This window comes from Salvelinus fontinalis, chromosome 8, assembly GCF_029448725.1.
Source record: "Salvelinus fontinalis isolate EN_2023a chromosome 8, ASM2944872v1, whole genome shotgun sequence".
NCBI classification, from domain to species: Eukaryota; Metazoa; Chordata; class Actinopteri; order Salmoniformes; family Salmonidae; genus Salvelinus; species Salvelinus fontinalis.
Genome location: NC_074672.1, coordinates 14,319,098 through 14,345,490, shown reverse-complemented (window position 1 = coordinate 14,345,490; position 26,393 = coordinate 14,319,098). Strand labels below are relative to the sequence as shown.

General features: G+C 41.4%; 1 protein-coding gene across 1 annotated transcript; it reads left to right on the top strand.

The window, feature by feature from the left end:
• Positions 1-3,368: 3,368 nt before the first annotated feature.
• Positions 3,369-24,804, top strand: LOC129860650 (ankyrin repeat domain-containing protein SOWAHA-like). Its single transcript, XM_055931251.1, has 12 exons — positions 3,369-3,645; positions 7,201-7,262; positions 7,710-8,000; positions 13,224-13,322; positions 17,444-17,494; positions 18,877-18,978; positions 19,158-19,169; positions 20,262-20,264; positions 21,928-22,014; positions 23,064-23,136; positions 23,286-23,387; positions 23,634-24,804. Exons 1-12 carry the CDS (start codon positions 3,522-3,524, stop codon positions 23,807-23,809), a joined length of 1,182 nt encoding a protein of 393 aa, XP_055787226.1. The 5' UTR covers positions 3,369-3,521; the 3' UTR covers positions 23,810-24,804.
• The last annotated feature ends 1,589 nt before the right edge of the window (positions 24,805-26,393 follow it).

Below are 26,393 nucleotides of genomic sequence, written 5' to 3'. Positions count from 1 at the left end.
GGTGTTCAACCTTCCCAAGTTCTCTCACGTCACCCCGCTCCTCCGCTCTCTCCACTGGCTTCCAGTTGAAGCTCGCATCCGCTACAAGACCATGGTGCTTGCCTACGGAGCTGTGAGGGGAACGGCACCTCAGTACCTTCAGGCTCTGATCAGGCCCTACACCCAAACAAGGGCACTGCGTTCATCCACCTCTGGCCTGCTCGCCTCCCTACCACTGAGGAAGTACAGTTCCCGCTCAGCCCAGTCAAAACTGTTCGCTGCTCTGGCACCCCAATGGTGGAACAAACTCCCTCACGACGCCAGGACAGCGGAGTCAATCACCACCTTCCGGAGACACCTGAAACCCCACCTCTTCAAGGAATACCTAGGATAGGATAAAGCAATCCTTCTGCCCCCCCCCCCCTTAAAAGATTTAGATGCACTATTGTAAAGTGGCTGTTCCACTGGATGTCATTAGGTGAATGCACCAATTTGTAAGTCGCTCTGGATAAGAGCGTCTGCTAAATGACTTAAATGTTAAATGTAAATGAATTTGAACATGCAACCTTCAGGTTGCTAGACGTTTGCGTTATACATCCACCCTGATCAAACACCATTTTTGCATTAAGTAACCACAATGGTGTAGTAAAAATACTTAAGTAGTACTACTTACATAGTTTTTGGAGGTATTTGTACTTTACTTTACTATTTCTATTTTTGACAACTTTTACTTCACTACATTCCTAAAGAAAATAATGTACTTTTTACTCCATACATTTTCCCTGACACCCAAAAGTACTCGTAACATTTTGAATGCTTCACAGGACAGGACAGGAAAATGGTCCAATTCACACACTTATCAAGAGAACATCCCTGGCCATTCCTAGTGCCTCTGATCTGGCGAACTAACTAAACACAAATGTTTCATTTGTAAATGATGTCTAAGTGTTGGAGTGTGCCCCTTGTTATCCGTAAACAAAAATAAACAGGAAAATGGTGCAATCTAGTTTGCTTAATATAAGGAAATGGAAATTATTTATACTTTTACTTTTGATACTTAATAAGTACACTGTATATACAAAAGTATGTGGAAACCCCCCCAAATAGGTGGATTTGGCTATTTCAGCCACACCCGTTGCTGACAGGTGTATACAATCGAGCACACAGCCATGTGATCGTCATAGACAAACATTGGCAGTAGAATGGTCATACTGAAGAGCTCAGTGTGTTTTAACACGACACCATCATAGGATGCCACCTTTCCAACAAGTCAGTTTGTCAACTTTTTGCCCTACTAAAGCTGCCCCAGTCAACAGTCAGTGCTGTTATTGTGAAGTGGAAATGTCTAGGAGCAACAACTGCTCAGACGTGAAGTGGTAAGCCACACAAGCTCGCAGAACGGGACTGCTGAGTGCTGAAGTGCGTAGCGTGTAAAAATCGTCTGTCCTCGGTTGCAACACTCACTACCGAGTTCCAAACTGCCTCTGGAAGAAACGTCAGCACAAGAACTGTTCGTCGGGAGCTTCATGAAGTGGGTTTCCATACCCGAGCAGCCGCACACAAGCCTAAGATCAACATGCGCAATGTCAAGTGTCAGCTGGTGTGGTGTAAAGCTAGCTGCCATTGGACTCTGGAGCAGTGGAAACATGTTCTTTGGAGTGATGAATCACGCTTCACCATCTGGCAGACCGACGGACAAATCTGGGTTTGGCAGATGTCAGGAGAACGCTACCTGCCCCGATGCATAGTGCCAACTGTAAAGTTTGGTGGAGGAGGAATAATGGTCTGGGGCTGTTTTTTATGGTTTGGGCTAGGCCCCTTAGTTCCAGTGAAGGGAAATATTAATGCTACTGACATTCTACACAATTCTGTGCTTCCAACTTTGTGGCAACAGTTTGGAAAAGGACCTTTCCTGTTTCAGCATGACAATGCACCGGTGCACAAAGCGAGTTCCATACAGAAATGGTGTGTAAAGATCGGTGTGGAAGAACTTGACTGGCCTGCACAGAGCCCTGACATCAACCACATCTAACATCTTTGGGATGAATTGGAATGCCTACTGCAAGCCAGGCCTAATCGCCCAACATCGGTGCCCGACCTCACTAATGCTCTTGTGGCTGAAAGAAAGACAGTCCCTGCAGCAATGTTCCAACATTTAGTGGAAAGCCTTCCCAGAAGAGTGGAGGCTGTTATAGCAGCAAAGGGGGGTCCAACTCCATATTAATGCCCATAATTTTGGAATGAGATGTTTGACAGGCAGGTGTCCACATACTTCTGATCATCTAGTGTATATTTTAGCAATTAAATATAATTTTGACTCCAGAGTGGCGCAGCGGTCTAAGACACTGCATTGCAGTGCTTGAGGTGTTACTCAGACCCGGGTTCGATCCCAGGCTGTGTCAAGACCGGGAGTCTGATCATATGATCACACTCTATTATACATGGGAATACTATGGAACAGATTTTCAAAATGAAAATCACTTGGAGCTGATTTGCTGGCGTTTCTAGAGTATTTTATGTTCCCTCCAAAATATAAATAAATAACGAAATAGTTTATATATTATTTCTGAGAACGTAATATAATCACTTGCCGGCTAAATATGGCCTGCGGCCGGTCCTTTTTGGGAACACTGTACTATGGAAATGACTTTGATAATAGCATTTTCAGGAGTTAAATGCAACAACAAAACATTATTTATAAAAAAAACTATCTATTAATATGGTTTTTGATCACTGTTATTTGTTTACAAGCATGATAGCTGTACTTTTAGTTCATGGTTTACTCAGCTTGTTGGCCATTAGCCTATCGAGTTCAAAGCATGTGTATTCATTAAACTTGTATTTAAGACTTCATAACTTGTAAATTCCCACCTCCCACTTGGTTACAAACACAGCATTAAGGTCGCTACGTTTCCATTTTCCTTCGGGAGGGCGTGTCCCCATACTTCTATAACAAGTAACTCACAACTCTCCGATGGCCTCATCGGGCACCATCCCACAGCAAAAGCAAATTCACGTAGTGGCACCTACTGGGATTCGAGACTGTCAAGTCAACACCTTAACCATTACATCAAGAGGCTCGAACCTCTTGACGAGGTCGCTAGGTGTTACCGACAGTACGCACCCCTGAGTTTGTATTGAATATGCAAATAATAAACTAAGAAAATGAGATTTGTACACAAAGTAATCCACTGAGATGCATGGGTTAGGTTTTATGGGAATGTCACCATCAGTGTTAAAGAGTTTGTAATTGTGCTTAAACACAATGGTTCAAGTTGGTCAGAAATATCTCTTATACTGTAACATATGCTTTCAAAATGCTTTTTCCCTTCACAGTTTTCTTTCAGCACTGAAATAGTTAAACGGAGGGGGCACAGTAAGTGGGTTGGGTTTGGTTGGAGTGAAGTTGGACATGTGCTACACATGTTTTTTTTCTCCTTCTCAAATTAGCCAGGGAGCGTACAATGTCATAGCAGCAAGACCATACTAATTCTAAAAGAAACCTTTTTTAGTCATAGAAAACGAGCAAACATAAAGCAAGAATGGGTGATGTCAGTGAAGAATCGTTGCTGGATTATTTCTACTCAGCCGGAGGGAAAGTAAAAAATGCTGATTTAATGAAAATATACAGGCCTTTCATTGGTCATAACGACATGCAGCTGCGTGGTAAGTAGCAGTACATTGTATCGAAAATGTGGAATTTCAAAAATGATTTCAACGAAACTGCAACAGTTGCTCTCATCAACTGCTTCGTGATGGATGACTTGACGCGATATCACAGTTTCTCGTCTCATGCGACATCTGTCACGTATGTAGCTGTCACAATAACATAATCTGTGTGGTCCAGACACATCATTTGATCATACATAATTAATTTCTTTATAACAATTCTATTTCATTAATAATTTTCCCTCAAACCCATTTGTTTATCATTGTTCCCAATTCCCGGTCGGGTAGCCGAAACTAAACATCTGCTTTACATTAAAGGGCCTTGAAACAGAACATTTACACCAGGAATTCTGTAATTTCCTTTCCTGAGACCAATTCTAGCTGCTTGAATTCTCTGGTGCCTGCTACACAAGCCTTGCCTCAGACCCAGACCACAACAACCAACCATTTTCACCATTGGACTTTGTTGTAATACCACAACAGAACACCAATGATTCACACTGATAAACAGTGTGATTATGGTGCTGCCTTTTAATTAATAGCACTCAGCCACTGAGTCATGAACACAACTGGCATTATCCTGAAACCTGAGACTGTTACAATTTTATTTACAACAAATATTTTCTCAAATGTCCTTCCTCAAATTGAGGCTGATACCTGAAAATACAATATTGTTACGTTTGACCAATCACTTGCAATGCAATCCACCAGGGCATTATCCCTGCTTGGTACTGGATAAAATAACTAGGCCCTAACATGTTTTGACAGGCGCTAGATGAATGATTATCCAATGTGACCTTGTATTACATTTGTACTGTCCAGATGCTATCTCTGTGGTACAGTTGTTGACAGAGGTTTCCAAATAAAGCTGCTTTGATATTGTGCTATCTGACAGGGCTGGAGTGTCCAATTATGAAAATGATTTCCAGTACATAGTTCCAGTACTTAGTCATTTCTAACAACACGTGTTCCCATTTTTTTAATGGGCATGATTGCACGATAATAGTGTTTTAATCATAATGCAATAATTTAGGCCACAGGCACCACCAGCACAACTAGATCGCTAATGATATGCTCTTTTATTACGATTGAATAAAGTGGGGACATAGTGGGAAACTTCCCCATAAAGTGGGGAAGTGATAGCTAACATTGCTGTGTCTGTCCAGTTGCTATGGCTTTCTGTCTACCTTTTTAGCTAATGAATTACTGAACATGTAAACTGTCACCCCTATACCAGTAAACCAGGAATTATTTTGTTGATGAGATGTAAGTGGCCACTTCCTCTGGATTTCCTGTTTTTGTGGATGTGAAGTTGTGAGCTATGCAACTGTCTCATTCAAAATGTTCTTTCCACTCCCTGCTGCTGTCAGGAAAAGGGAAAGAGCTCATTTGTTCGGGCCTATTCTTACATACCTAAACATTCTTTCAAACACAGGGCTTCAGCCATTAGTATTGTCTGTTGAACTAACATGGCCTATGTTAAGTGGTCTGGCCGGCTGGAGTAATAGATACATTCTCAGAAACAGCAGCCTATACAAACTGACGTCTGTCAGCATCAAGTCTGAATATCGTTTCACAAACCCAGTTGTATCTGTCAGAGAGGAAGTTAAACAGTAAACTATTATAATAGCCATCAATTTGTAGTTTGTTTGGGTTCCCATAGGAAAGCTTTAATACTGCAGAAAAAGACATAGGTTGGGGGTGGGCTTTTTGGAGATGATATGGGAGTAGAGTTGTTTGTATATCTGCCTGCCTCATGTTGGCAGAGAGAGCCCTAGTTTCCTCTTTGTCCCTTTTCCCAGTCAGTGACTTTTTCCTGAGATGATTGTTTTGCAACTCGATCTGTGTTTGGCCTGCAGAGGAATGAAGAATAAAAGCCCCTCCCTCTTGGAGCCCCTGGTGTGCTCCCCAAATTGCACCCTATTTCTTATAAAGTACACTACTTTTGACCAGAGCCCTGGTCAAAAATGGTGCCCTAAATTGGGAATAGGGTGCCATTTGGGACACAAACCTGGCCTCTGCAAGAAGGGGAAAGATGATGAAGTAACAGGGAGGGCAGATCAACCACGATCAGCCACAAGTCTTCACAGGCCACACAATAATCTCAAATAGCCATCATGCGTTCTTCAGGCTCAATAGGTCTACGTCTTGGAATGCCAGTGATTCAACAGCCTGATTTAGATAGGATATGACTTTTAAACTAGAAAGATCTAGGGTCTCCCAAATGGTGCAGCGGTCTAAAGGCACTGCATCGTAGTTCTAGAGTAATCACTACGATACCAGGCTGTGTCGCAGCCGGCCGCGACCGGGAGACCCAGGAGACGGTGCACGATTGGCCCAGCGCCGTTAGGGGAGGGTTTGGCCGGCCGGGATGTCCTTATCCCATCGCGCTCTAGCGACTCCTCGTGGCGGCCCGGGCGCATGCACGCTGACTTTGGTCACCAGCTGTGCGGTGTTTCCTCCAACACATTGGTGCGGCTGGCTTCCGAGTTTAGCGAGCAGTGTGTCAAGAAGCAGTGCGGCTTGGCAGGGTTGCTCTCGAACTTCGCCTCTCCCGAGTCCGTACGTGAGAGTTGCAGTGATGGGACAAGACTAACTACCAATTGGATATCCTGAAAAAGGGGTAACAAAATTAATAAAGACAACACTTAATCCCATTAGTTCATTCCATAAGAAAGCTATTATTACACTGTTAGACCAAATTATATTTCTTATCCTCATCATCCATTTTCTTTCTCTAACCCCCTCAGAGAATGAAAGTCTGGGGTTTTGGGAGAAAACAAAAAGTTGTATCACGTTTTTGGAACTTAATATGCCAACTATAGAGATTCTATTAAATTACTAGAGGGGATATGTTATAAACCCCAAAGTTCCAGAATGGGGTGAGAATGGCAGCCATCTTGGCCAGGGAGAAATCCAAAACCAGTCTAATTGGAATGAATTGCAGTAGAGGCATAGGTGATGCATTTCCTGCTTTTACTTGTGCAAAAATAAAAGTAAGGCATGTGATGTATCAGAAATTGTGTTATTTAATTATGGTCAACCTAAAATCTTGTCACATAATAAAAATACAGTTTATACAGGTTTTATGCACATTTTATGTATAAATAGTCTCTAAAATATATGTAAATAGACTCATATTATTATTTTTTCTTGGAAAGCTGTGAGTGCTATTATATGATGCAATATCAGTACTTGTTGCATTTACAACTTGTCTAAATCCTATCAACTGATTTGAGCCATTGTGTATATACATACAATGGCTCAAATCAGTTGATGATAGGATTTAGACAAGTTGTAAATGTGAATTGACGGCATTGTTTGAATGGAATGTTGGCATATTGACAGTTAATTAAAAAACATTTATGGAACCATTCCTCTAAAACTAGTAGGCTAGCTAACACATATACAGTGCAGATACATTATTCACATTGATTTTGACTAACTCCCTGACCAACATGGCTGACTTTTGGACCCTCATAAGAAGGTTCATGCCCATTCTAGTATTCTAATTCCTAATCCTATGATGCCAAAATTGTTCATTTTCCCCAGCCAAATACAGAGAGGAGTTCAAACAGATCATCGACAGGATTGCTGTTGTGAAATCAGAGAATGTAAGTGAAGTAGGTGAACTTTCAACCATTTGTAGAAAGTGTGCTGTGATAAGTGTGCATAGTTCTTTAATGTTCCACACTCAAATTGAGTTGCCTTCCCACTATCTTTACTCAGCCATGGTAGTTAATTTGTTACAAAAAAAGGATTTTCTTTTCTGTGTCTGTTTACTATGTAGTTTGCTATTCATCAATAGGATTAGGGCCCCAGCCCTGTGTTATCGGTTGTAGGCCTACACAATGTTATTACCATTCAGTTACATAATAATTAGAAAGGGCAACTTACAAATACATCTCAAACAGTTTGAATTATTTCCACAATAAAATATATCTTAGTTTAAGAAATGCCACTCTGCATAATGACTTTACTTTTAGATCAAAGTTAAACTCTCCTATACAGTAGTCCTATACCCTCCTCCTCATCACCTGCCTGCCGTCTGACCCCATTAGGGTGAGAAGTACCTGATTCTGAAGAAGAGGTACAGGCAGCAGAAGCAGGGCAGTGAGACAGAGCCTGGGACAGACAGACAGGCCAGTCCTGCGGCCAGCACTGCCAGGCCCTCGGCATCAGTCCAGTGGGATGTGTCGGGGGTCTCGTCTCTCCACACCCAGGGGGAACCAGACCTCCAGCCTGACCCGGCCAAGAGGGCAGAGGCGAGGAAGCCTTCACAGGTGATGTGGTGTGGAGGAAGCCCCAGCATTACCTTCAAAGAGGCACCCAAGCAGGAGCACATGCAGGAGGTGAGCTTCAACCATGACCAGTTTTGATATTTTTGTTTTTGTTTCCCACAAAAAAAAAGGGATGAGATGCATTGATAGGTATGCTAGAAAGCTGAGAAGAACTCATACAAAGAGCATGGCATTAGAGAGGAAGCATGGATTGAAAGCAAGACTTTGATATTATTATCCTTCTTACTAATTTCCAATCTGTCATTTTATGGACTTCTCAAAGAGTTCATTCTGTATTGTCTCAGATTGTTTTTTCCAAACGGCCTGTGCCAGTTACCACATGTTTTACTCAAAGGAGCTGTTAACAACCTCATTCTGGTTGCCCATTTGGTTTGAGCTGTGAAATTCTTATTGCATTTCCTAATAAATATTAGGGTTAATTGCACAATGATATATTACCAAAGTAAAATCCAGCTGTTCAGTTTACACAATCTAGCAGAAGGGATTTTACTTAGGCTGCGTTTAGACAGGCAGCCTAATTCTGTTATTTTTTTCTCTAATTGGTATTTTGGCCAATCAGGTCAGTTCTGAAAAAGATCTGATGCGAAAAGATCTTATGTGATTGGTCAAAATACCAATTAGTGGAAAAAAGAACAAAATTGGGCTTCCTGTCTAAACGCAGCCTTAGTGTGTCTACAAGCATCACTTTTAAAGAGAATATATGCTAAGCCGATAGTTTCAGTGTTCACATAAGTATGTGCAAACAATATCTCTACTCACACAGGAAAAGGGCAACAGCACAACACAAGTGGTTTTGGTGTAACAGTATAACTTTAAACCGTCCCCTCGCCCCGACACGGGCGCGAACCAGGGACCCTCTGCACATATCAACAACAGTCTCCCACGAAGCGTCGTTACCCATCGCTCCACAAAAGCCGTGGCCCTTGCAGAGCAAGGGGCAACACTACATCTAGGTTTCAGAGCAAGTGACGTAACTGATTGAAACGCTACTAGCGCGTACCCGCTAACTAGCTAGCCATTTCACATCCGTTACACTCACCCCCCTTTCAACCTCCTCCTTTTCCGCAGCAACCAGTGATCCGGGTCACGGCACCAATGTAACAGTATAACTTTAAACCGTCCCCTCGCCCCGACACGGGCGCGAACCAGGGACCCTCTGCACACATCAACAACAGTCACCCACGAAGCGTCGTTACCCATCGCTCCACAAAAGCCACGGCCCTTGCAGAGCAAGGGGCAACACTACATCTAGGTTTCAGAGCAAGTGACGTAACTGATTGAAACGCTACTAGCGCGTACCCGCTAACTAGCTAGCCATTTCACATCCGTTACATTGGCATGAAGTGGACATATAGTATACTACCTAGAACTTTGTCAGAGTTACAGTAAGCAGGTGTAAATCAAGAATGCTCTTATTAAATGTAGCATGGAGCGATGGCCTCTGTTGAATAGGAGATCCAAGGTAGGTGACACGTGGGAATGAGGACCAATGGTTGTAGAAAAACAGTACTTGGATTTATTGCAGGAAATATGGCTCGTCTTGAAAACAGTTGTCCATGGCAACATTCAGGATACAAAATGACGGATGATGGCGGGTCTAAAGCTCAGCCCCTCAGTACGGTTCCTACTGCATTTTAAGACTAGGCTTAGATGTTAAACAGCATAACTACGGATTACTCCTTTTCTGGTGCTAAACAGAGCCTAACTCTACCCCTTAGTAGGAGAATCAACCAGGACAGCTAATATCAACTGCCTATACATACAGGCCGCCACAAACAAACTGCTATGGAGCACGTTGTAAAATGGTGTTCAACCCTGAGCTGAGAGAAAATGACAGCCTTTCTACCTTTGCTCCTAAACCCCGCCCATAATGATTAACCAATGAGAATATACATTTAATTAGCTGAACTTTACTTTGTTAATTAGACCAGGCGATACTATGGAAAACATGAAGTTAATTGCATATTTAGTCGAGTGGACATTAGTTTAAGACAGAGCTGCATCAAATGGAACAGGATTAGAGCTACTACTCAGAGAGCCTGAAAGCATGGGTGAGCTGCACGCTAATTATCTTAAGTTGCCATACCTGGCTTAAACCTGAGCAATCAACTCTGTAGCAAGCAATTCATGTAAGGCACACCTATGCATGGCAATGGATTGGTGCGGTGAATCCCAAATCACCCCCTCGCCTCTACCAACTTGCTCGGAGGGCCCTCCGTTGTCACGTGTTGCTGATGATGACAACTCCAACGGTGACTTCCATTGAGTGGCGAGGGGATCAATTAACCCATTAACTTCAGGACACACTTGTGACTTTGAATGATGCAATTTATGTTCCACATTTAATAATTAAACAAATTCAAATTAACAAAGATATAATCCTCTTACACTTCAGTGTGTGATGCAAAAATCCTAGCTAAATGCTTGGCACATAGAATTTAAAAAGTATCGTCAGATATTATTCATCCTAATCAGACAGGTCTTTTACGTGGACGACACATTGAAGATAATATAAGACAAGTACTAGAAACAATAGAATACTATGAAATATTGGGGACACCAGGCCTGGTTTTCATTGCTGATTTTGAAAAGGCTTTTGATTAAGTATGACTGGAGTTTATATATAAATGCCTAGAATATTTAAATTTGGGGGAATCTCTTATAAAATGGATTAAAGTTATGTACAGTAACCCTAGGTGTAAAATAGTAAACAATGGCTACATCTCAGAAAGTTTAAAACTGTCTAGAGGAGTAAAACAAGGTTGTCCACTATCGGCACATCTATTTGATATTGCCATCGAAATGTTAACTGTTAAAATTAGATCCAACAATAATATTAAGGGATTAGAAATCCATGGCTTAAAAACAAAGGTGTCATTGTACACTGATGATTCATGTTTTCTTTTAAAACCACAATTAGAATCCCTCCACGGCCTCATAGAGGATCTAGATACTTTTGCTAACCTCTCTGGATTAAAACCAAATTATGATATTGGATCACTAAAAAAATGCAATTTTAAAAAAAAGTTTTGCCTACACCTAGTGACCTGCTTTCTAAATTATATGAACAAAAAATATTCAATTTTATTTGGAATGGCAAGCCAGACAAAATTTAAAGGGCCTAATTATATAACGAATATGAATTCAGAGGGCAGAAATGATTACATATTAAAGCATTAGACCTCTCACAAAAGGCATCAGTCATACAAAAGTTATGCTTAAATCCAAACTGGTTCTCTAGTAAATTTGTAAGAATGTCTCACCCCATGTTCAAGAATTTCCTTTTTCCCTTTATTCAGATTACAACTGCTCACTTTCGGTTGTTTGAAAAGGAAATAATATCTAAAATATTGTAATTTTTTTAACAAGCCTTAGAAATTTGGTTGCAATTTCAGTTTAATCCACCTGAAAAGACAGAACAATTAATACAACAAATATTGTGGTTAAACTCAAATATACTAATTATACTTATTTTTCAATTACGTGTTTACAAAAGGTATAATTTTAGTGAATAATACCATAAATAGGACTAGTGGAGTTATGTCACACATGGAGCTAACACAGACACATGGAAAGGTCTGCTCTACCCAAAATTACAACCAACTAATTGCAGCATTACCACAAAAATGGAAGAGGCAAGTAGAAGGGGAGAAAAGTAAGGAACTTGTATGTCAGCCCTGCATTAAAGAACATAAATGGTTAAAGAAAAGTGTGATAAATAAAAACATATACCAATTTCATTTAAGGACCAAAAAATTGACAGCTGTGCCATATAAATTGCAAAATAGTTGGGAAGAGATTTTCGACGTACCCATTCCATGGCACATGGTTATGAATTGACATGCAAAACAACGTCGGATTCAAAACTTCAAATTTTAAAATTTAAATTACTATACAAAATTATTGCAACCAATAGAATGTTATAAATATGGGGGAAACAATCTTCCCAGCTCTGCAGATTCTGCTGTGAGGAGGCAGAGTCATTAGATCATTTATTTTGGTACTGTCCATATATAGCTCGTTTTTGGTCACAGGTCCAGGAATGGCTGAAGAATTGCAACATTTGCCTAGAACTAATGCTGCCGATAGAAATACTGGGTGATTTGAAAAGCCATAGTCAATCAATCAATAATATAATAATTATTTTCGAAAAAATGTTTATCTTTAATTTATAATCTGTAGAAGGTATGAGAATAGAAAGGTTCAGTACTTTTGTGAAACATCACAGCACAGCACATATATGGCAAATAGAAATCCAAAATGGATGGTGTTAAGAGGAGTGGGAGTGGTTAAATGGAGCTGAAGGGTGGGACTAATAACAAGATAACCAATGTAAAACATACGGGGTCTGTAAAATGTGTATAGGTTCAGAAATGTTGTGAAAGAGCACAGTTACAAATAGAAATCCAACTGGATGGACATCAGAAATAGAGGAAGGACTAAAAACAAACAAAATATAACTATTGTAAAATAGATTATGTCTGTAAAATGTGTATAATATGTTTAAACTGAAGGTAGAACCCTAAATGTTATTGTTTATTAGTTTACTCCAATTGGGGGAAGGGTGGTAGGGTTTGCGGGGAATAATAAAGGTATATTCTTTAAAAAGTATGTATGTCTATATAGGTATGTGTGTGTATGTATGAATGTTTATGTATGGGTATGTACGTTTATGTAAATGCATATATATATTTACCCCAAAAATATATGGGGGATTGGAAATGATGCAGACAATTACATTGATGGAAGCAACAATCTTTCCGCAATATTAAGCTGATCCACCCCTAAATTAAAATAAAAAAATAAAATATGTAATCCTCCGTAACAGTTAAACATTTCATTTGGAAGGTATTTCATTTGTTAAATGTGTCAAGCCTTGAAATCAGAGGAACATATGCACTGGCATATAATTAGGCTTGCCTCGCCATTATTTTGTATTCAATTGCGCGAACTCCAAACATAATGCGTTTCGTGGTGCGATAGCACTTGGCTGTGGAGCCTTCAACCTTGCCGGCTTGGAGGGCCTAATTAGCTCCTACACATTCGATCATTTTCATTCCCTCAGCTTTGGGACACTTGTGTGTATGGCGGTGCGTGTGAACGTGCAAATGGAGGGGGAAGGGGGTGATTTGGGACATGCACTTTATCTTAACCACACATGTATATACTTTTAAGCATTTAAAATGACATTAAGACCTTTTTATAATGGTGTTGAGGCCAGACTAAGGCTGCCTCATCACAGCTTAATTCTGTATGTTGTCTTTGTGCCTTCAGGACCAGCACACCGAGAGGACCCCCTCACCGTCCATTTCAGAGAAAACCCTAGCACACAGTAACGGACTGGATGAGCTAGACAGGGACTCCGGGTCAAAGGTGAGAGGCTTGTGACAGCAGGCGTAAATCTCAAAATATTTTCCTCAATTCCTTGCGTCCTCTTTCCCCGCCTTATCTTCTCAAAAAATCGGAGGGAAACACAGAGTGTTGGAGGAGAAGTTCTAAGGAGAAGATGTCATTCAATTATCTTTTTTATTTATTTATTTATTTCACCTTTATTTAACCAGGTAGGCAAATTGAGAACACGTTCTCATTTACAATTCATTCTCATTTACAATTCATTCATTTACGACCTGGCCAAGATAAAGCAAAGCAGTTCGACACATACAACAACACATAGTTACACATGGAGTAAAACAAACATACAGTCAATAATACAGTGAAAAATAAGTCTATATACAATGTGAGCAAGTGAGGTGAGATAAGGGAGGTGAAGGCAAACAAAATATATATATAAATAAATAAAAAATAAAAAAGGCCATGGTGACGAAGTAAATACAATATAGCAAGTAAAAAAAACATCTTCTCACCTCCCTCTCAAAATGCCAGACGGAGGCGAGGAGAGCAGGTCCTGGAGCCAGAGGACACGAGGAACAAGGAAAATACTTTTGAGATGAAACTTTCCCCTAATGTTACTTCGTAACATTTCACAGTGTTGGACATTTACAGGCCTTTGCCTCTGCCTCCCTAGTAATACTTATTTTTTACTTTCTCTCTCTGAACAAAATAGTGAGTCATAGCAGGAACTGTTGCTGCAAAATTCCACCAGATGGCAGTAGCTAAATGATCTGGATTTAAAACAACCCGTGGATGAGAGTGGGAAACAATATGAAGGGGGCAACCATTAGCATTTGAATGCTGCCCTTTGTTCTGTCATTATGTAAGGCAAGTTGCAACAACATGTTTGAACTCATTAGGAAAATATTTCTGATTTGTGCCCATTAAACAGATTGAGATTAATCTAGAAAGATATAGGTTTCCTTGATGGCCCTAAACCTACAAGGAGGAGGTGAGAGGGCCCTGGCGGAGGGGTGCCAGGTAAATAACCTCTCCCTCAACGTCAACAAAACGAAGGAGCAGATCGTGGACTTCAGGAGACAGCAGGAGAGAGCACACCCCCATCCACATCGACATGGAGAAGGTGAAAAGCTTCAAGTTCCTCGGCGTACACATCACTGATAATCTGAAATGGTCCACCCACACAGACAGTGTGGTGAAGAAGGTGCAACAACGCCTCTTCAACCTCAGGAGGCTGAAGAAATTTGGCTTGAAGACCCTCACAAACTTTTATAGCTGCACCATGGAGCGCATCCTGTCAGGCTGTATCACCGCCTGTTACGGCAACTGCACCGTCCGCAACCGCAAGGCTCTCCAGAGGGTGGTGCGGTCAGCCCAACGCATCACCAGGAGCACACTGCCTGTCCTTCAGGACATACACAGCACCCGGTGTCAAAGGAAGGCCAAGAAAATCATCATGGACCTCAGCCACCCGAGCCAGGGCCTGTTCGCCCTGCTATCATCCAGAAGGCGAGGTCAGTACAGGTGTATCAAAGCTTGGACCGAGAGCAGGAAAAACAGCTTCTATCTCAAGGCCATCAGCTTCTATCTCAATGGCCATCACTAGCCGGCCTCCACCCAGTACCCTGCCCTGAATTTAGTCACTGTCTCTAGCCGGCTACCACCCAGTTACGCATCCCTGCACCTTAGAGGCTGCTGCCCTATGTACATAGACATGGAACACTGGTCACTGTAATAATGAAATACTGGTCACTTCAATAATGTTTACATACTGTTTTACCCACTTCATATGTGTATACTGTATTCTACTCAAGGCCATCCTATATAACTTTTGCTGTACATATACTATTCTATCCTACGTATTCTTCAGATATACTATATATTCTATCCACATACTGTCCATAATGTCTATACATCCCATCACATATATACACTACCGTTCAAAAGTTTGGGGTCACTTAGAAATGTCCTTGTTTTTTAACGAAAAGCTAACTTTAAAAGGCTAACACAAAAATAAAAATGTCTTAGATTTGTCCTAGACCTCAAAGGGGGTCTCCTGATGTGGTTTAAAGCATTGTTGTGGATTTAGAACATCCAATTTGGTTGTTTTTTCTATTTAAAAAGTGTCATTTTGAAAATATAACCTGAAAAAATAACCTGGAAAAAAACAAAAACCTGGAAAAACTAAACGGAGAAAACAGAATTTTGGAAGAAATAGAGCAAATTTTATAGGACCCTACATATAATATAATAACCATCACATTGAAGTTAACTTGGAGTCAATAGATATGGTAAGCCTAACCACCACATTGTGGAAAAGCATGAAAAGTTTATAGGCAGATTTAACTTCACATTGTGGTTAAATTATCAGTGATCATGCAAATGTCCAATATAGGCTAAATGTTGAGGTTAAGCTATTATTCTAATGCTGGTGACATGATGATTGGTGTTTGGCTGCCAATTATCAAATACAATTATTTTGCTCGTCTCCGTATCTCATCATATAACCTGTTCACTTTATCAGCACACGCTTGTCTAAAGTGCATGGGCCAATGCCAGATTGGGCAAGATTGTTATTTATCGCAACTTTTTTTGTGACAAAACCATCAGTAGAGTTGAAAATGCGATGGAAACCCTTTTATTCGGTACATGGGAACTTAACCGCAAAAGTCATTTTTATGTGCACTACATTATCACACACAGCCTTTTATCAGCAACAGGTCAGTTTGATGGAAACACACCTGTCGTGGATTTTGCATTTTGTTTTTAAGCAGTTTTGACAATGTTCACGTTCAAATCTGTCGCCAATTGGATGGAAACTTAGGAACACAAGCTATCTTGTTGAATAGGATGTAACTAGATCTCTACAACTACATAGATCACAATAACGTAAAAGGGCCTCCTGAATCTCACCACCTCTCTTATGTGACAACATTAGAAAGTGGGAGTTGTATCAAAAAATCATTGATGCTGTGGAAAGAACCAGTTGTCAGCAAATATTCCCCTGTCTAACAAAGCTGTTACACTGTGGCTGGTTGAACTTCCTCTGCGCAAAAAAAACCCAGTTGTAACTCTGCCTGTGCTACTCTCATTTGCTCTTGAAGAGCTTGGGAAGCTGAAGTATCACTCTGTTCTAAACCTCAAGACAAAGAGAATGGAATTACATGACAGAGAGGAGGAAAGTGCTGAGAGATCCACTTGACAAAATGAAACTCAACTATAAAAAAAATTCTGCCCAACAATATTTTTCTTCCCCTGTTATTTTTATTTCCAGCAGAGAAAAAGTGGACATGTGCCAGTGGATAAATTGGCCTCCACTTTTCGTGTTAAACAAGGCATGTATGACAGCGACATGAAAGACTTTTTTGTTTTTACATCATGTCCCTGTATGATCTCAGAACAATTAGCAATCAAGTGGTTGACCAAACAAAACATATAGAAAACGGCCATTTTCTCCCCACATTAATCAGCCAGAATGACACTTTTGTGCATTCAGAGAAATGTGTGCTTTATTTTTGGGGCGTTTCTGACCACATTTAAAACAGAGGGGAACACAGATGGTGGGATGGTCTCTGACCAATGTATATTTAACCAGGCAAGTCAGTTAAGAACAAATTCTTATTTACAATGACAGCCTACCCCGGCTGGGCCAATTTTGCGCCGCCTTATGGGACTCCCAATCACGGCCGGATGTGATACAGCCTGGATTCGAACCAGGGACTGTAGTGACGCCTCTTGCACTGAGCTGCAGTGCCTTAGACCGCTGCACCACTCGGGAGCCCTAAGGTCCACAGACAGACATGTCTATTGGTTAACAGTGGAGTTCACAGTTATTATTACATTGACCCCTTGGTGTGAAAACCTCTGTTTGCCTCCATCCTACCTGTCTGTCTGTCTGACACTTGTTTGATCACTTTGTCCCTTTTGATGTCTGAGGTGATAAACATATAAACAGTGTGATTGTGATTGATTGATTTGTGTGTGTGTGTGTCTATTAGGGCCTTAGGACATTCATTCTTCATTCCTATGTGGAACAACATAAGGCCTTGGTTGGGAGAGATGCCACTGCTGCTTCAGCATGCTGGATCAATAATACTCATGATATTACTTATATAATTTGTCTTATTGTCTGTCTCTTTCAGTCCGAGTCGGAAGAGGAGTGTATGGGTAGTATGCGCTCCACCCCAGTGGCTGTGAGTTTCCACATTTATATATGCTAATATATACAATACCAGTCAAGTTTTAGAACACCTACTCATTCAAGGGTTTTTCTATATTATTACTATTTTCTGCATTGTAGAATAATAGTGAAGACATCACAACTATGAAATAACACATATGGAATCATGTAGTAACCAAACAAGTGTTAAAACAAATCAAAATATATTTTCGATTCTTCAAAGTAGCCACCCTTTGCCTTGATGACAGGTTTGCACACTCTTGGCATTCTCTCAACCAGCTTCATGAGGTAGTCACCTGGAATGCATTTCAATTAACAGGTGTGCCTTGTTAAAAGTTAATTTGTGGAATTTCTTTCCTTCTTAATGCGTTTGAGCCAAGCAGTTGTGTTGTGACACTGTAGGGTGGGTATACAGAAGATAACCCTACTTGATAAAAGACCAAGTCCATATTATGGCAAGAACATCTCAAATAAGCAAAGAGAAATGACAGCCCATCAATACTTTAAGACATGAAGGTCAGTCAATCCGGAAAATTTCAAGAACTTTGAACGTTTCTTCAAGTGCAGTCACAAAAACCATCAAGCACTGTGATGAAACTGGCTCTCATGAGGACCGCCACTGGAAAGGAAGACCCAGAGTTCCCTCTGCTGCAAAGGATAAGTTCATTAGAATAACTGCACCTCAGAAATTGCAGCCCAAATAAATGCTTCACAAAGTTCAAGTAACAGACACATCTCAACATCAACTGTTCAGAGGAGACTGCGTGAATCAGGCCTTCATGTTCGAATTTCAATAAGAAGAAGAGACTTGGTGAACAGACCATCTCTGCATGTGTTGTTCCCACCCTGAAGCATGGAGGAGGAGGTGTGATGGATTTTGTGGTGCTTTGAGGTGACACTGTCAGTGATTTATTTAGAATTCAAGGCACACTTAACCAGCATGGCTACCACAGCATTCTGCAGCGATACGCCATCCCATCTGGTTTGCGCTTCGTGGGACTATCATTTGTTTTAAACAGGGCAATGACCCAACACACACCCAGGCTGTGTAAAGGCTATTTGACCAAGAATGAGAGTCATGGAGTGCTGCATCAGAAGACCTGGCCTCCACAATCACCCGACCTCAACCCAATTGAGATGGTTTGATTTGTTTAACACTTTTTGGGGTAACTACATGATTCCATATGTGTTATTTCATAGTTTTGATGTCTTCCTTATTATTTACCATGTAGAAAATAGTAAAAATAAAGAAAAACCCTTGAATGAGTAAGTGTGTCCAAACTTTTGATTGGTACTGTACATATTAGACATGAATATTATTAATACTGTACATACCAGATGTGTGCTTTATGGACACTATCCATTTGCTTAGCTCATCCACTCCCTGTCCTACAGCTGGACCCTGTGGAGAAGGAATGGATCTACTCTGCTACTTGTGGCCGTCTCTCTGACCTCTCCCAGCTGCTCAAACAGGAGCCCTCCCTGGCCAACAAGAAGGTAACCTCTACCCCTCCACCTCTGCCCTTCACAAAGGCCAAGGTTTCCAAAACCACCTTGGATATGTCTGCATAACATTGCAGTATACATCTTGTGGATAAATGGGTAGCTTTGTTTTATTGGATGCAACCACTAAATGTAGTTTCCCTCCTTCCCTTTCCTTCATTTGACTAAACCAGGACTTTGTTTCAGTGAGTATACTTTCTCCACAACTTTGATTAGGAATATTTGTATTACATTTCTATTATAATTGACTGATTATGTTCTTTATTTTCTTTTTGGAATCTGCTATGACTGTCAGGGGGTAAGTTAATTAAGTATTGATATCCCCTACTTTATATCTCGTTAATCTCAATTCTTGACAATCATTTTCTAGATTTCTAGAAAGTTGATCATATTCTGAAATTATACCTATTGTTTTATGAAACCTATAAAAATGCATTTCAAATAGTCGACATTCCATTGTTATTTTTCCGTTAATTGTATTTTAAAAACCCTGTGATGTACACACATCAAGATCATGCATTTCAAAGGTGCCGCTTTCAAAAGGATTATGGAAGATAGCTTTTTAGCTCCTGGAGCCCCCCCCTCCCCCCCTGACAACCCAAATCCCTTTATTGGTCTCCCTGTGCGCTCAAGAGATTTGGGTTCATGTTTGTTGTCCCTCCCCTGTGTTGGGGTTCTCACACTGTCCTGTGTCAGACCACCTTCTAAGACCTATCCCTAAGCCCCTGCCATCAGCATCCCCACCCAGACAAGATACCAGGGTCGCCATTGAAGTGCAGGGAGATGGGAGCGGGGATTAGAGAGAGACTCTTAATGCACCACAAAGACTTCAACCACTTAAAGATAATCTGAAAGTTATAGAGCAGGCTGGGATTAATTGAAGAACAGTGTTGGCCATGTCCCCGGGAAGGAGCTAAATCTCCCTCGGGCGGCTTTGATGCCCCCACCTTCACCTTTCGGCGGTGAAGTCACTCTTACCTAGGGCCTGAAGTTGAGGAGGTCTGGGTGCCGTTTGTGGACTAGTTCTGTCCCCATCAGACAAAGTTTAGACAACTCATAAACTTTGACCTCCCCAATAGCAGATGGATTGTGTAGCTACACTCTCCTCCTCAACTGTCATTGACAGGGAATGGCTAATTCAAAGAACCACATATGTTAACCCCATCTAACATATCCTATTCCTTCCTGATCTCTATGTCCTTTTCGTCCTCTACACGTGACATGTGCTCCCCCCTTTTGCCGTGCTGGACTGTGACGTACTTCCTCTCGCCCTGCAGTTTGTAAGTAAATCATTCTCCCATCACTCCTCAGTGGTCTTACTATGAACAGGAAAGTGTCACAGGCCAGAGGTCATTTTGTCCAATGTTTCCTCTTGATCAACCCTTGTCCCTTAGGACACTACTTACTCCCACGTTGGGAGCATGACACCTACCCACACACACACACTGAGTGTGTCATCGGTCAGGCAGGAACGCGGGAGGTGGCCCCAGCGGGCTGGGACAGGAACGAGAGGCATGAGGAGGGGATAACGCCACATCCTGTCCCACGTCGTCCATCACTCCTGCTCACTAGGAGACCCGCCAAGCTGCCACTCAAACGGCCCAGCCGACCAATCCGTCTTCAGCGTGTGACAGGGCGGGCAACAGAGATGGAGATACTCAGAGCCAGACTTCATCTATCACAATCTGTGTCCCAGACTGGTTTTGGATATCTAGAGGTGTATCTCTCCCCCAACTGCTCTGTCCTAATATCGAGGTTGTGATATAGTTCACCAAGTTCCTGGTGTAGTAGCGTGTAATGCAGGAGATGAAGAAATGCCATTTAAGGCCTTGAACAAGCACAAGGATGTTCATAGATGGTGAGCTCAAGCTGCCGAAGCACCTCTATAGTAAAGGAAATACCTTTACTAGTCTTGATTGACAAAGGTAACCTACTTCTCATTATTGTTCTGCTCTCCCTGTTCCATGACTGGAGTCAGACTGAGAAACATAGACGTTGTGGTTCAGAGGCTGACATTTGCAGCCAAGCTCTGCACACTCAAGAATAAGTCCCACGCAAACCACATACAACTTTCTGACATAGTGCCGCTGCTGTGATCAACTTTGCACTGAGCACTTCAGGCTGTGTAATTACGGGCGATTCAGCAGGTGAAATTGTGGGCAATTGTGAGCATGTTGTCTCTGAGCGTGTGTGTTTGCGCGTGCATGCCTATGTGTGTGTCTGGGTGTGAGCATGTCTCTGTGTGTGTGTGTGTGTACAGGGGGCACACGGCGTGGTGGGGCCCTAGCCTTGTCTTTCTGATGGCTGAGTGCTGACAGTGGGGCGATTCCTGGGTGGGTCTCCCTCGCTCCCCTCTGAGGGTCACACCAACATCATCAATCTTCCTCCCTGTGACAGGCGGCTGCCCCCCCGCCCCCCTCCTGGTGTGGGCACAGTGCAGTGTTGTTTTGTAATTAGGCTCTGTTAGATGGCAGGAAACCATCCCTTCGGCCCTCTCTCTACCTCTCCCTCCATCTCTCCACTCCTCCTGTGCACAGCTGGCCCACCGCTTCAGCCAGCCTATCAGAACTCTCATCTGATCCACACTGTTGAAACCACTTGGTAGAGGAGTAATGATGCTATGCCAATTACTATCTACTGATTAACCACTACTGGGAATGTATCTGTGTATATGTATACACCCGCAATAACATCTGCTAAACATGTGTATGCAACCAATACAATTTGATTTGTGTGTACATCAATACAATTATCTGTGTGCATGTCAATTCAATACAAGTCTCTGTGTATATGTCAATACAATACAAGTATCTGTGTATACATAAATAGGGCAACTCCTATGTCGGTGTTGCAGTAAAGTGCTTTTGTTCTGTATATGGAAGTAGTTTGGTTCAAACAACTGTATTTTGTGAATGGTTCACATTTCCCTTGTTCTGGACACAGACCGCTCTTCACTGGGCAGCCAAACATGGCAAAGAGGACATGGCTACCATGATGGCCAACGCAGGAGCTGATGTTAACACTAAATCTGTGAGTAGCCTCTTGTTTTTTGTGAATATGGGCTGTATTGTGTTCTGTATTATAATTTCTTATGCTATTGGAATGGTATGTTAGAAAATATTGTCGAACTGTAGTAATAACATTACTACTATTTTTTATTTTCTTTCAGCATGTGAGTACCTCCTCTTTCAGTACAGTATATCATACACAGGAAGTGATCAGGCAATAGGTATGTTGTTTGTATATTTGGAGGCCGGCCGGGCAGATTGGTTACCAAGGCAACGAGCCTATGGGTTGCAGCCAGGTTAGTTATGTTGTTTTCTGTGGTGTTGGTGATGTAATGTTGCATCGTAATGGTTCCTGTGAAGATCCAGCTGTGCAAATGCAATACAGCAGTCAACACACACACACAGTCTTGTATAACTAACCTTGTGGGGATACATAATTCAATTCAAAATCCTATTTTCCCTAATTCTAACCCGAACCTTAACCCTAAACCTAACCATAGCTCCTAACCCTAAACCTAATTCTAATCCTAAAACTAATTCTAACCCCCTACAAATAGCATTTTACCTTGTGGGGACTAACAAAATGTCCCTAGTCGGTCAAATATTTGTTAGTTTACTATTCTTGTGGGGACTTCTGGTCCTCACAAGTATAGTAAAACACGCCCACACAGTGTCTACTAATAAATCATGTCAATTGTGTAAATGTATTACCGTGCCAAACTCACAACTATGGCAATTTTCTGAGAATAACTAGCCAATTATATATGTGGTCATTATGTTGTGTTGCCATAACCTCTGGTAATTTGTATATTCTCTCCTTTCATGTTTTCATTGGCTGTGTTGGGTCCATGGGAAACTCTAGGGGGTAGGTATTAAAACGCCTTGTACATTTTTCCAGGGTTAAACCTTGAACTCTGCACACAGTGGATGTCAGAGGTTATGTTCAAATAGCTGTATTGGACAGCCTGTTTTGTTCTTGAAAAAACAAAACATGGTTATACAATTTGCATTATACCCCTATGTCTTTGGTGGGGAATACATTTGCATTATTTTCCACTTTTTGTTTTGCAGGGCTATACACCCCTGCATATTGCAGCATTGCATGGCCATCGACACATTTTGGAGCTGCTCATTGGAAAATATGGTAAATGACAGGGAAAGTTAACCCACATGCTTTTTGTATTTTGGGGTGTGGAATGGAGGTAATCTATTATCTTTCTGCCATTGATTGCCTTTTTCCAGGTACATGTTTTCTTATAGTCATTGTTTGACATGTTCTTCCTTTCCTCTCAGGTGCGAAGAAGAATCTGCGGGACTACAGCGGCCATCTTGCCTGCCAGTACCTGAACATCAGGGAGCCTACAGAGGAAGACCGAGCAGCTCCAGAGGAGATACGTGAGTGTCTCTTACTATTTTCTTCTTGACTCTCTGACGCCTCTGAAATGTTGTCTGACACGCAAGAAATTAACAAAGGCCACAATATTTCCCTCCCCGGTCTGATACAGAATAACATTGTCATAACAATGCCTGTGGCTTTGTTACTAAGGTCAAAACAGAGGCCAAAAAAGGTAATCCTTACCGTTAGGTTTCAGCCTTACATAGAATGTATTATACAACTATGGTGGTCTGAATTTTGTTCAGAGTTCCCTGAGTTCCATGCCAGAGACCGCAGCAGGAACAGGAAGTTGGTCTCGTTGTTCCAGTCCAAGAAGAAGTGGGGCTCAGCGGAGGAGCTAGCCCCTGTAAAGGAGAGGGTGGCACTAGCGCCCCATCAACTCATGGTCCCCGCATTCAGACCCAGGAAATTCTCACGCTAAGGAAGAAGTTAGCCAAATGTCACACATTCAATGACATCACAGAAATGACATCACAAAAACATGTTCAGTCACTGTGTGTTTATTTGAATTTTAATGTATGCTTTTATAGTATTTATGCTGTATGCTTTATGTTGTAGGGAGCTGTAACTATTGAATTGTTTAGTTTGTTGTTTGCTACAATACAATCAAGGCAGTAATCTCCCAAAATGATTTGATTATCATTTAATTCCATTTTAAAAGTAGAATTTTATTCTAGTGAGACAAAATGTTACATTACATACGGAGCTATTTTGCATGCTGCATTTGTTTTCTTGCTCTTTCAATTTAGTTTGTATTTGAATTTTACTTGCCTTTTCCTCACACCGTGTTTAGTGAAGACCGTGCCCAAATGTCTAGTTTCCAAGCCGATCTGACATTCCAGATTCGAAGTGCCACGTTTACATGTTGATGATTGCACTATTACATTGTCAGTTGGTTGATTGTCATAAGGGACAATATTTTATATTGGTTCACCCTCTGTATTTCTCATTGTATTTCACGTTGTATTTCACGTTGTATTTCAATTTGTATTTCACGTTGTATTTCACGTTGTATTTCACGTTGTATTTCACGTTGTATTTCACGTTGTATTTCACGTTGTATTTCACGTTGTATTTCACGTTGTATTTCACGTTGTATTTCACGTTGTATTTCACGTTGTATTTCACGTTGTATTTCACGTTGTATTTCACGTTGTATTTCACATTGTATTTCACGTTGTATTCTATTGAAAGACAAAACAATACCAGAGTACTGGCATAGAATAGTCTGTTCATAATGAAGTGCCTTATTCAATTGTGGAACGAGTTAGTTGATGTGCCATGGCTTTGCATCATGTTTTTCCTCAAGTTGTTTGTATTGCCTCAATTTGAACCTGCCTCTTCAAGCTTGTTTTGTTTTGCACATTATTTATATTTGAGATATTTTGGTATTAAAGTGCTATGTTGTGCTACTAATTTTGTGTTCACTTTTTAATCTTTATGAGAGTCACAGTAGGTGGAGTTTTACCAAGTTAACTTGGTAAAATGGGCACTTAATATCAGCTGTTGGATCACAGGAGGTTGGTGGCACCTTAATTGGGGAGGACGGGCTCGTGGTAATGGCTGAAGCAGAATCAGTGAAATGGTATCATACACATGGTTTCCATGTGTGTTTTGATGCCATTCCATTGGCTCTGTTACGACCATGAATATGAGCTGTCCTTTCGCTCAGCAGCCTCCTGTGGTTGGGATGGTCTTAAGATTTAGTCGATGGATAATAATATCAAGATTTTTCTTTATACACGGGTATTCTAACAAGATTACATTTCATTAAATCCTCAGCTTTGGAGCCCATAGTTCAGCTCTCACATTATGACTCCCCAACAACAAGAAATTAAACTTGTGAGAACGCTATTTTTTTCTTATTTTCATGGTAATATCCTCACTTCTTTTCTAAGCCTCCTTTGATCTACATCAACCTCCTCACTTTGCAGGCTACAGATGGAGTAAATATGTGTCGTGGTTACTCTCCATAAGGCTTTAGCCCTTAACTCCAGATTAGCTGAAAAGGGCAGCAGCACTTGCTTTTGGATATCAGAAGACATGGGGGAACAGAGGCAAGTGTTTTTGTGCTTCATTTTTGAAGAGAGGGAGGCTGTTGGAGTGTGGGATAAGAGGGGGGTTTCTGTAATAGATACTTATTTTACTGCCCTCAAGCCCTCAAACAAAGTCCCCCTCTGAAGAGATTATAACCCAGGGAGGGCACATTAACTCTAATCCCATGCTTTGAGGCATAGCTCCCCAATACTAACCCCCTGTCCCACTGTCTAGATCCCCCCCCCCCCCCCCCCCTCTTACGGCTGGAGGGGCTACCTTGTATCTGGCCCATGTGTGAGGAGAGCCTGTGGCTACCACATTAGGGGGTTTGGGATGGGGGGGGGGGTTCGCGGGGAGTAGGTGGGGGGTTAGTGTTTCAATAGCACGCTGGTTCTAATGAAAAGCATTGAGGGGTGCATACTGCTGTGTAACTGATTCCTCTCTCTGAGGAGATTAGGAGACACATTGTTGGTTTGGTTGCTCATTTCCATGAGAGCACTGCCTCCCACCAGCGCCTGCTTTCCATTGTTATAAGGGTTGAAACACAGAGAGCCAGTGCCCCCGGCTTCCTTGTAGCCTTTGTTTTACAAATGGACCGAAATGTAGATGTCACGTCACAGATGCCCTACAAGCTCATTAGATGCTAGCTGTGAACTTTAGTTTGTTACATTTTAGGAGTTGCTTTCTTCCTCTACCTCCATTCCTAACTCTTTAACAAAACAAGCATACATTATTTTGAGCAACATATTGTATTATTATTAACGATGAAAGCATATTGTTTTGATGTCACATTTCATGTTATGTCATGCACGAGTAGCAGTGGAATTATTTGCCACAGTGTGCATTAGCAATACGTTTAACCCCTCTTATTGTGGATGGTTATTTTCCAATAATAATAATTGGAAATCTTGCAGCATGTAGAAAAAAAGTACTCCCATGTCACATGTTCCGCTGTAGCTACTGTAATA

Bases quoted from the DNA above. Each gene is read 5' to 3' on its own strand.
- LOC129860650 (XM_055931251.1), top strand. From the start codon at position 3,522: ATGGGTGATGTCAGTGAAGAATCGTTGCTGGATTATTTCTACTCAGCC. The intron at 23,137-23,285 runs GTAAATGACAGG...CTTTCCTCTCAG, and splicing joins GCTGCTCATTGGAAAATATG to GTGCGAAGAAGAATCTGCGG. The intron at 23,388-23,633 runs GTGAGTGTCTCT...AATTTTGTTCAG, and splicing joins AGCAGCTCCAGAGGAGATAC to AGTTCCCTGAGTTCCATGCC.